We start from the raw sequence: 12276 nt of genomic DNA, 5'->3' as shown, positions 1-12276 counted from the left end.
ATTTCAGTTGATTGTCAGATACAATAATTGTGAAAAAATTAAGCATTTTTGAGCTTTTGATATACCCTGCAAGGGAAATGTAGGTAACTGAATTATTAGAAATCTGTGTGTGAGGTCAGCTGTGATTGAAGAGAAACAAACACACACTTCATAAATTATGCAGAATTCCCCATGCCTAACTTCTTTTTGTCCTGGACCAGTAATTCATTTAGAAGATTCATTCTAAGCAGAGTATGAAACTTGTGTAGTTTTCGTGTCTTGCCCCTGGCTTTCTCCTTCTCCTAATTTTTCCTTTCTTGCTGGAGCCGGCAGTACCTTCCATGTTCTCCTCCCGTTTCTTTTCCTATTTCATGATCAGAGTACTGCTGTTAATTTCTTTATCCTCCCTGAAGCAAGCAGAGATCATCTTAGTGATGGGTTAGCCTGTGTCGTGATATCTCCAGTAAAAAGGACTAAGTCAGTAAATAAGTACCACCCAAAGTATACCATCTTATCTAGACAGATTGTGTATGTCTCTTAGACACGTTCTTCCTTATCTTGAGCCCAAATATCCCTTTCTGTAGTGGTCATTAATTTGTTCTGGTTTTAACCCATGGAACTCAACCAAAAATCTCAAGATGGCCTAGATAGAAGGTTTTTCCTTTCCAGGCTCAATATCCCCAGCATGTGGCAGCCACTTATGAAGTTCCTTTCCTCTGACCCATGCACAGGATCACTCCTGAAGGAATCCCAGTGCCTCAGGCACATCCTGACCTCCTCTTCCTGGCTTCCTCTAAGGTCGTCCCAGCATCCTTGACCTTTGCCCCAATACTCCATGGTATATTGTATTATATACCTATTGTATAGTTTCTGGGACAATTGCAGTTATTTTGGTTAGCATTTGTTTTTTGTAAAGCATTCTTCCTCAGTATCTAGTAATCTGAAAAGCATTGCTATACCTCTATAGTTATTTCTGGTTATAAATATTTTTGATAAGAAAGTATGTCACTATAATGTATGTCCTTCATGAATAGAGAGAATGTTTTAAATTTTACCGAACATCTAATTCTATAACCATGGAGTCACTCAGAGTAGAAGTTTTCCTCTTCACTGAATAAAACAACTATGTTTTTGTGAAAATAAAAATCTCTAATGCAGTTTGAGCCTGTCGACATTATGGTCCAGTTTAAGAAAATATTTTTAAATGATATAAAAAAGCTTTTATTTGTTCATTCTTTGTGGTCTCTTTAACACCTTAATGTTGGAGCATGGCAGACTCTCTTCTTACTGTTGGGCTACATTCGATCAGGATTTGCTCTGTGTTATGGATTCATCCTAAAGCACTGCTTGGCAAGTGTTTTAGGAAACATTCACACATGCAGTCTTAGATTGGTTTGCCTTGAGGGAAACTCATCGAATTGGTGCCTATAAATAGTGAACCATGTAAAATCCTTTTAAAGCAGACAGATTTTTTAAGTTTAACTAAAAAGAAAGTTTTGAAAAATATTGTCCCCTTGTTCCTAAATAAAGTAGAATTCATTTTAGATAGGGATGAAATGGTGGCTGATCCTTCCTGAAATAGTTCTCCCTTATCCCAGAGTCTGACTGGTCCAGAAAGAAAGAAAGTCCCATTCCAATACTGCTTTAAGCAGAGTCTCACCTATCATTATCTTTTGCTTAATATATGAGTTCAGTCAGTAATCACCTCTTCTACTTGTTACGGTGATTATAGAAAAATTGAAGACATGGAAGATATGATTGACTGTGTGCAGCCTTTAATTTTAGGAGAAAGAGTTACCATCCATTCATTCATACATGAGTAAAAGATATATCTAAGTAATATAATTCAAATAATAAAAATAAATGCTTAGGAAATATGAAATAACTTAAAATGAACATGAGGTGAAGAAGATCCCAAAGATGACTTATTAATCAACTTGAGTCACCTTTTGTCAGTATAAGGAGATTCTTGGTACTGGATGTGTGACTCATGATTGTTTCTGTGTTTGATCGCAAATTCATCACTGGTGATTGAGAACGTTGAAGCAAGAGTCACATTTGCCTTAAGATTATCATCATTCATGAAATAAGCAATAAAAAGTACTGTGTTTGAACAAGTCTTGAAGAAGTTTCAACTAATTTGATACCCCTGTTTAGTGAACTGTAGCTGGTTAGACACAGCACTGCAAAGAAGTGACTTTTTTTCAATAGAAAGGTAGATAAGCTATCTAATAGAAGGATACCTAATTATCTTTTCGATGTCATTATATCAAATATATTTTTAGTAGAAATATAAATATATAGAAAACAAAGCTTTTTAGGAGTTTATTAATAATCATTTAAAAGCTGTTTGGTCATATTAGCTTTAAATGTATACTCCAAATGGATCTTTTCTGTAATATGTTATAAATGTGCAGCTACAGTTTCCCTTCTGTTCAAATCAGCGGCCTTGAGTGTTTTGTTATTTTAGGTTTGGGGGCTGAAAAGCTGGTATAAGTAAATCAAGACAAACCCTAAACATCTTGTAGAGCTTCCCCTGTTCATAAATATTTGGGATGCTTGAGAGAGAGAGAAAGTTCTTTGTGCTGACAGTGTGCAGCCCACATCAGTGTTTGCATTGTTTAGCAGGTATTATAGGAGGAATACATTATGAATACTTTGTGGCATTGATCAAAAGTTTTCCATGGCTACTGGTAAGGTACTTTTCCGTATATCCCCTCTTTATCATCTCTCCCCCCCTCCAGTGAGCTTTATATTCTGTTTGAAAAACCCCATTATAGAATACAACAGTTATTAGTAAATGGTTTCAGTTTAACATAATTTCAAGAATATATTTCATAGACGAGAAACCATTATCTGTTAAGGAAGAGTAAATTACAGAGCATAATTAAAATTTGGCTTATTTGAGGGTCATCGTATATAGAGACGGAATCCTAGTCCTTCACTGACATGTTGTAGAAACTTGGGCAAGTCTGTTTCTTTAAAAAACTAACACCATCTTGTTAGAATTGTTGGAGAGCCAGAGTATAGTGCCTGCACCAGGTTTTTGTGATAATGGTAGAGGTGGTGGTGATGACTTCTTTTTCCTTTCCTTTCCTTTCCTTTCCTTTCCTTTCCTTTCCTTTCCTTTCCTTTCCTCCTTTCTCCTTCTTCCTTTCTTTCCTTTTTCCTTTTTTTTCTTTTTCCTTTTCTTTCCTTTTCCTTCCTCTTTTCTCTTTTTCCTTTCCTTTTTCCTCTTTTCCTTTTCCTTCTTTCTTTTTTTTCCTTTTTTTTTCTTTTTTTTCTTCTTCCTTCCTTCCTTCCTTCTTCCTTCTTCCTTCCTTCCTTCCTTCCTTCTTTTTTTAGATTTAATTATTTATTATTATATTATTTTTAATATTTATTTTTATTTTTCTCCCTCCTCCCACCCTTCCTCCCAGGATGGAAGAGCATACATTTTAGCCACCATGTAGCCATGTAGAATGAGTCTTTCCTAGAAAATGAGACTTGGAAAGGTGAACTAATAATTAATGTGTGTAAGGTAAACCATTAAAGACTTCAGTAAGACAGTCAATTTTATAGGAATGATACCAGCTCAAAAACTGTCCCCATCTTCACTTCTCGTACCTTGGAGTGTCAGCCACATGCAACATTGCTGTGGTGAGAGCCTAAATCTCAACAGCTCAAACTCTGGTATGATTTTGAGCAAACTTTTTTCATATTTCTGCCCCTCGTTAGTAAAATGAGTATATTGTATTATCCTATCCCTAAGGTTTCTTTCCCTCTAAAGTATAAAATTAATTGTAAAATTTTAAAGTTTTAGATTTGTTTCAAGTACAAAAAAATTGCCTTATGTGGAACAGGCAGAAGTTAAAAAGAAAATGCACATATCAGATGTACATATCTTTTTGTCTTCCCTAGAGCAGCCTTTTTCCTCTTCCCAGTTTTTAGCTTGTTGTCTCTGATATTTCATTTGGTGATGGTGTAGGTACTTTAGATCAGGAGTGCCCAGTCGCTAGGCTACGGATTGGTACCAGTCCATGGCCTGTTAGGAACTGGGCCGCACAGCAGGATGTGAGCGGCAGGCAAGCAAGCAGAAGCTTCATTCGTATTTGTGCTGCTCCCCAGCGCTAGCATCACCACCTCAGCTCCACCTCAGATCATCAGGCATTAGATTCTCAGAGGAGCACCGGTCCCTGGTGCCCTGAAGGTTGGAGACCACTGCTTTAGATGGCCACAGTAAACAGGGTATTTCAGTAGCAGGCTAGAAGCAAGAGTGAATGCAAAAGTCTTTGGCTTGTCCAATTGTATTTTGCTGAATAACACTGCCCTAGAAGTACACCATCAGATTTTTTAAAAGGAGAGTGTTGTTTGTTATTTAGGATAATTTCATTAAGAAAGTTAATTGATTAAGGTATAGTTGACATACAGTATTATAGAAACTTTATTTTAAGCAGGTGCTAAATCATCTCTTGCAATTTAAGAGGTTCTTTTGTTATATAGGAATCTCTTTTTAAGAAGTGTTTCTAGAAATACATTTTTATCTCTAGAGTGCTAGCAAACTTCACGACACATTTAACGTAGATGGCTATTTTCGCGATAACTTCATTAAAAGAAAATTTTTCTTTTTTGATGAAAAAGGTTTGGCTTATTTTCTTACCTCATCCACTGTAGTCATTTTTTTTTTCAATTGATCTTCTATTAACTGTTTTGCTTTGCTTTTCACACTGATCCTTCGTCAAGTTTTTGATTAGTCCTTGCCCTAGACCAGTCTTTATACCTCGGTTAATGTTTCTCTTCTCTCCCTTTGGTTGGAATTTTTAAAATCTCTTCTGAATTAATAAAATCATCAGAACTTTTCAGCATTGTTAGGTACAAGTGTTTTCCATTCCAGTGGTGGCTTATTTTTCCCTTTGCAGGACTCAGTAGATGCATGCCAGGTGGATTCAAGAAACAAATGCAAACAAAACTGATACAGAGTAAAAAATACTGGACGTGTAAAATACCTATTTGTCATCTCAAAAGTGGTTTTGATTCTTGGTTTTATTAGAATTACGTAACAAATGATCATTGTCAAAAACACATTCCAAACAGTTCAGAAACATATTACATGGAAAGGGAGGCCTTTTGTGATCTTCAGCCTTCCATCTGTTTCCACCATGAAAAGATCATCTTTGTTAATAGTGTGGAGAATATCCCCAGGTTTTCTAATCTTTATTAAAATATATTTATAATTATTCCTTTATCATTTAATTGTTTTATTTTATAAAAATGAGAGTATGCAACAGCTTGCTTTTTTTACTTCATATATTTTTATATTATGCCACCCCATTACAAACTGATATATCTCATTCTTTTTATTGACTGATTGCGTGATTATATGGATGTCCTACAGTTTAGGTCCCCAGTTTCTTATTCATAGACACTTAGGTGATTTCTACTTTTTTCAGTACTTAAAGCATAGACACAGGGAACATCCATATACATATATTCTGCAAGTTTTCCAATAGGTTATTAACCATATTGTGTTGTGCATTGCAAATATTATTTTCTAGTTTGTCTTTTGATTTTGCTGCTTTTTACTAACTTCATATTAAATATAAAAAGTAAATAAAATGATGCTTCTGAAGTTGATCATGTTATCCAAGAATAGACACTGATTTTATAAGCAACCTCTGTTTTTCGCAGATGCTGTTTTAAAGCTAATTAGTAATTAAACCAGGAAGCTAATTAGTGATATTGGATTGTGACCATCTTACAATGGGACATAGAATTTATTTAAGAAGATTGCTACAATAAAAACCATGTTTGAAACTGGGGCCCTTTGAATGGAAATTTCAGTATGGGCTATCATTTCTGAAACCATTCCTGATGGACTGTTGAATTGCAAGAGTTATTCTCTAATAAAATTGACATATTTTAGGAATGACAATTCAACATAGAGATATATTTTAGTACTATTCATCAACATTTCCCTAAAACCTTTTGATGGTAAATTGAGATTATGCAAATCAAATTTGAATGGACTTTAATGGAATTATGAAATTGTTTTATGAAGCAAATAATCACACCCTAATTAATCTGTCATATAAATATGTACTGAAAGTGTCAAGTACATCTTTAATTATGTTTAAATTTTTAAGTTGCAAGTAAAATCTCAGCTACGAACTGTTATATTTACTTAGGATGGGAGAGAGGTATTACAGATTCCTTACACTTTGCCTGCATTTCCTTGATTTGAGGAGATTTGAGAAAATTTTAAGTACAATTTGTTTAATCCTTTGAAGTTCATATACACATATAATCTGTGTTAATATTATTAAGTCTTAAAACTAACCCAACAAGCTTTTTTTCTTCCTGGCTTTGTAGTATGCTTCACCTCGCAGTGGTATCTTCTGAGTAAACCATCAGTCTGTGCTTAGTTAGCATGTGGTGAGTGAAGAATAATGTCTTGTGTCTTTTGTGCAAAAATCAAATATATTGCATGATACTAACCATTTCGCTAGAATTCTTTTGCCTTTTTGTTTTATGAATATATGATTTTGCTGTGGGTTAAAATAGGTATTTTCTGTTAATTCTATTCTATAGATTAATAATGTAGTAATAATTGTAGTGCTATATTATTTAAAATAATAATAATTACCACTACAAGTAAGAGTTATATAATTTTAGGAAATTTTAATTTTTTAAATAATACTTGAAAGTTTCAAATTTGCTCCTTGAAATTTTGTTAAAGAATCCAAAAAAGTATTTATGTATTTTATATTCCTTTTAGTTTTTTATTTCCCAAGAATGGTTTTTGAAGTCAATAAAGATTGTGAAAGAGAAATGAAAAATCATTTTCTAAAAGTGAAGTGATAATATTTTATGAATCCAGAATTTAAAATATTGTAAAGCCTACTTAGAAATAAGGAAAACTAGTGAAGTTGATTTAAAAATAAACGCAGTTTCATTACTTCCTGGGATCTTAATAGTTTAACAAAATAGCACATTTGTCCGGAGGAGACCCAGAGGCAGCCTGCTTTATTTCAACGGGGCTGTTTCTTATTAACATATTATTAGAGTGAAGTGGAGGCATCAAAAATGTTTCATTCCGGTTGACTGTCTTCACTATTTAAACACCCCTCCCATTACCACGTATTATTCATGCTATCAGCTGAATGTAGCACCCCCTAAATTTAGGGTACATTTTTACCTCAAACTTTGCTAGAATTTTCACAAATCATAAATAAGCAGAATTAATGGAGCTTAGTTATCACAATCGATAGAGCTTAAAGATTCTCTGAGATTATTAGTTAATTCAGCTAGTATTCAGCTAACAACAGTATCAAGGTTTAAAATGCCAATATACAGCATTTTAAAAAACCTTTTAGCTTTAAAAATTCTTTATGCCTACCTTTGAATCTCGTTTTGATTTTAATATATATCAATTAACTTGCCTTAGTGATTATCTAGAATTATCTTTAGTCATGTAAAATCTCATATCAAGCCTAATAAATTTTAAATTTTCCTTTTTCAATAATATACTGCATCATACTTATTATATTATTACATTTAAATGCTGTCATTAATCACTGGAAATGTGTACTGTGTCACATTTCTGTTGATTAATTGATTGTCTCAACTTTTAGTTTGAAAAAATTCAAACATAAAATTTGCAAGCATGGTGTGATAAACACTCAGATTCCCTTCAGCTATATTCACCAATTATTAACATTTTGCCTAGTCTACGGCTATGCCACTCTGAACAAGCCTGATCCTGTCTGATCTCGGATGCTAAGCAGGGTCAGATCTGGTTAGTACTTGGATGGGAGACCACCTAGGAAGACCAGGTGCTGTAGGTGTAAAAAATAAAAAAATAAAATAAAACATTTTGCCAATATTTTCACTTGCTTTCACTCTTGCTCATTCTTTCCATATGTATTTTCCCCTCTGTAACATTTGACAGTTAACTTGCAAACAAAAACTAAATATTTTAGCAAGTATCTTTAAGAACAAGGGCATTTTCCTACATAGTAGTAATAGTTATCCATTTCAGGAAATTAATATTAACATAATACTGTTATCTAGTATATAGTAAACATTCACATTTTTCCAGTTTTCTAAATAATGTCTTTCATAATTTTTTAAATTCCAAGATTCAAAGATTGTGAATTGCGTTTCATTGCTGTGCTTTTCTAGTCTGTCTTTTAAACTAGAAAAGTTCCCCCAGCTTTTTTTGTCTTTCATGACGTTGACTGTTATGCAGCATTATCAAATCATGCATGAATTTCTTCCTGCAACAGTACACGCCGTGGTTGCAAAGCAATAACTGACAAGGGAATTTAAATACAACAGGAAGTCTTGTCTAGATTTCTAGGATCAACATGATTATATAGCTAGTTTTATAAATAATATACTATGAGAAATACATCATGAGTAGTGAATTACATTGTTCTTTTACAAATTGAGAAGACTTTAAAGCTTTCTCTTTCCACTAAATACATATGAAAAGTTTGTCACTGTTAATCTTATTTGGTAATTTAATTTTACGGCTTTTATTTTTTTAACCTCATATTTGACCTGAGTACACAGGCTTTTAGCGTTTTAATCAGAGAAACCTTATTAGGAAGGTTTAGCATCATTTTTCATAACATTTTAAGTTTTTTTAAAATTAAGTTTGTTAATTTCAGATGAGGTGTAGCTTTTTACACTAAAATGCTACTTGTCCCCTGCTGCCATGCATATCATCCTGGAGAATTGCAATACGTAGAAAAATCAACACATTAGTGACAGGGAAGAACTCTTTCTCCTCTTTAAATCTAGCCTGAAGAGCTGCGTCCTAGAGAAATTCTCCCAAGTTAGCAGGTTTACTCCTGGCTCTCTAATTATGACCTCGTCGCTTTCGATACATGGTGGAGGTCGCGGTGCCAGTGTCACTTAAAAATACCGTTTTCCGATATTGCTGACTCCAGGTCGGCTCACTCCAAGGACATTGATTTTTAAAAGATTCCTTTAGGATTTAATACTTAGAATATTTCTACTCCTATCCCCAGGCTATAGAATATAATTTTATTTTCACTCGAAACAATAAATCTCCCAAAAAGTTGGCTTTAAAGTTTTTTTTTTTCTTTATCCTCTTTTCTTTTTTCTTTTCCAGTCCTGGCTCCGATCTTCATCTTGAAGAAATGAGGAGAGTAATGTTGGGCAAGCTCGAGAAACTGCACGTTTGCTGTTTGAGAAAGAAGCTATTATTCAGGGCCCATATGTAGCCAAAAGACCAAGAAAAATCTGACATCGGCCCACAGATATGTTGCAGACTGCCTTTTAAATAGGTTGTATCAGTGGAGAAACAGTGATAGTTTTTACTTTTTTCTTCTTCTTCTTTTTTTTTTGTTGGGAAGAGTTTTATGTTTAAAACTTTTTGAATAACTTAACCTGATTTATGGGCTCACTTAATGTTCCTTTCTTCCATTCTTTTTTGTCCCTCTTTTTAAAGAACTGCTTGCCTTTTCTATTTATTTTTAGAGTGATTTTTTTAAAAAAAGACTTGTGCAATACATTTCGGGGTGAAACTTAGTGGATTTTTTCTGATAAATTAGAACATTTAATTGACTATTTTATCTAGATTGATTTGTTGAATATTTACTACAGACTAGTTCTTTAAGCAATGACATATGATAAATCCAAATGGCAGTACCTCATTGTTTACTTAGCTTTTGTACTTATATTTTTCAGAGGAAGAAATACTACTGTAAATTGTAAATAGTCAAGATATAACTATTGTATGCAAATCTGTGACTGTTGGCAATGTCATTTGGAAGAACAAATAAATAAAGTTTATTTACTGTATAAAATTTGCTTACTGTACTTATCTCTATGTTGAAATCTATTTCAAAATAGTTAAGAATTTATGTTCTATCTGGGTGAATACAATGAACTATTTGTTAAGATGAGAATTTGGAAAGATTTTTATGTTCAAAATTAGCATGACCAAGTTAGAAAAGTACAGAAACAAAAAGTACTTCACAGGTGGGTGTTTTAGGATTTTGCCAATTTGGGGATGGATGCCTTTTCTCTCTGGAGTAGACCATACTTTGATTATTTTTAAACTTAAGGCGAAATTTCTGAATACCTAGAGATGGTCAGAGAGTTTCACATACTCTTTATATTCTAGCAAGTATAATATTCAGTGTCTGGGTATTATCTGCCTCTGCCTCAACATGGAATCTCAATTATCCAGATAGTCTGAACCGTAGCGTTGCTCGTGTATCATGTTGTGACAAAGAGCTGGGAGTTCGGTGGAGCGGATGGCCAAGGGGTCTTCCTATAACCCACAGCTGACTCCTTTCAGCAAGAGAAGAGAGTCTTACCTTGTTTTTCCCTTTAAATTAAGGTTTACTTAAATAGCAAAATTTTGTCCCACTGAAGGATTTCTGACAACAGACATGACTTCCTACCCTTTTTATATCTTTCCTTAGGGTAAATTGTGGACTCTTAGTGAAATCCATATACAACTGCCAGCAGTTTCTCCCTAACCCGTTTCTGGAGACAAGCATATCAAAAAGAGTACAGGAGTCAGCAAACTTCTATAAAAGTCCAGTTTGTAAATATTTTCGGCTTCATAGGCCATACGGTTTCTGTCACAGCCTCTCATGTTTGCCACTATAGTATAAAAACAGTCAAAGATAATACATGAATGAGCATAGCTGTGTTCCAATAAAACTTTATTTATAAAAGCAAGTGGTAGGCTGGGTTTGGCTAGCAGGCTGTAGTTTGCCAACTCCTGAGAAAGCGCACAAGCTGGATTTTAAACATGGGGTGAGAGGAGGCGTGATCATCAGTTATTATATAGAAGTTGTTCATTTTTCCTCAATGCAGGCATGCAGCCCCTCTATCAGAAGAAGGTGCAGCCAACTCAGGGCACTTTGATTAAAAATAGTGTTGGCATTCTCTCTTGGTTACTTGTTCCAGCGAGAGGGGCAGAACCCTATGTTGTGTACAGTGTCAGGGTCTCAGACCTTTTCTTGAAGATCCCCTGTTACTCTCCTTGATTGATGCCTGGGAAATGACAGGCTTTCCAACAATACTTAAAGGACATGTTTGCATCATAGATTAAAGTCTGTTGAGTACTTTGCCTTCTACTCTGATTTTGACTTGCAGACAAAGAAACGGGTTTGTGATGGCCGAGGCTGGCCCAAGACCAGATAATGAGAAAGCTCTGATCCCAGCACTTACATCCAGACGCTGGGGCGCTGAACCCAAGATTCTCTCCAAGACCTCATGACTGGAGCACTTAAAAAGGTGATGCTGTAAATTTATTGCCAAGAAATAAGCCATTCATTTAAAGATGTTACTTAAGCAAGTTGTCAGCAATAATTTCACTTGCAGCTACCGGAATTAATTTTATAGTCATTTTGTGTGGGTCAGATGCATGTGAATTTTGATAAGAGAACTACCTAGTCGCTGAATTGTGTCTTCTCAGTCCGTTTGGGCTGCTATAACAAAAATACCATAAACTGGGTGGCTGGTAAACAGCAGACATTTGTTTCTCACTGTTTGGAGGCTGAGAAGTCCAAGATCATGGTGCTGGCAGATTTGGTGTCTGATGAGGGCCTGCTTACAGGTTCATAGATAGCTGTCTTTTCGCTGTTGCCTCGCACGGCAGAAGGGGCAAAGGAGCTTTCTCGGGCCTTTTATATAAGGGCACTTATCCCATTCATGAGGGCTCCACGGTCATGACCTAGTCATCTCTCAAAGGCCCCAAGTCTCAATACCATCGCCTTGGGGGTTAGGTTTTAACACGAATTTTGGGAGACGTAAACATTCAGTCTATAGCAGCTTGAAAATCATTGGATTAAGCATTCTTAAATTAAAGGACTGGAATATAACTTCTTATTTTCTGATGTATAAGCGCTTGCTTCTTTCAAAACTTCACTGGCCACACAAACTTATTGGTAGAGTAAGTGGCTCACAGAGTCTGAGCCTTTCCTTGCAGCAAGGCCCAGAGGGTGGGCTGGCTCGGTTGTAGCTTCCTCACCTTCCACAGCAAAAGGTGGGGCTGGAAGGCTGCAGGTTAAGTGCTGTGTTCAGACTGAAGCTTTTCTTTACCTCTGAAAAAGCAAACAAACAGAAAAAACCTTTCGTTTTTGTTTGTTTCCGATTTGGAAAGAAATTTAGGCTCATTGTAGATGAGTTGGAGGATATGTTTTTTTAAAAAGAAAATAATCCTCCAGAATCCCCCACCAAGAAAGCATCTGTTACTACTTTGGCGCATTTAATCATGCAGTATTTTTCTAATGCGTGAATAGGTATGTGGAAGAATTTGTGTGTGTGTGT

At 35.0% G+C, this 12276-nt stretch overlaps 1 protein-coding gene and 1 pseudogene across 9 annotated transcripts in view; both read left to right on the top strand.

Annotated features, from left to right (window-relative positions):
- GOLGA4 (golgin A4) overlaps positions 1-9794 on the top strand; it is a 90956-nt gene extending 81162 nt beyond the window's left edge. For 3 of the 9 annotated variants that reach the window (XM_039843325.1, XM_039843324.1, XM_039843321.1), the window contains 2 exons: positions 6328-6390; positions 9098-9794. In XM_039843325.1, the coding sequence (XP_039699259.1) occupies positions 6328-6357 (30 nt within the window). In that variant the 3' untranslated portion in view covers positions 6358-6390; positions 9098-9794. Of the gene's footprint in view, positions 1-6327; positions 6391-9097 lie in introns of those variants that run through there. The other 6 variants (XM_039843328.1, XM_039843326.1, XM_039843322.1 and 3 more) reach the window with 4 other exon arrangements.
- Positions 7684-7802, top strand: LOC120586847 (uncharacterized; annotated as a pseudogene).
- Positions 9795-12276: the final 2482 nt, after the last annotated feature.

Source organism: Pteropus medius, unplaced genomic scaffold (genome assembly GCF_902729225.1).
Source record: "Pteropus medius unplaced genomic scaffold, Ma_sr-lr_union100, whole genome shotgun sequence".
Classification (NCBI taxonomy): domain Eukaryota; kingdom Metazoa; phylum Chordata; class Mammalia; order Chiroptera; family Pteropodidae; genus Pteropus; species Pteropus medius.
This window is presented reverse-complemented; position numbering and strand designations above follow the sequence as displayed.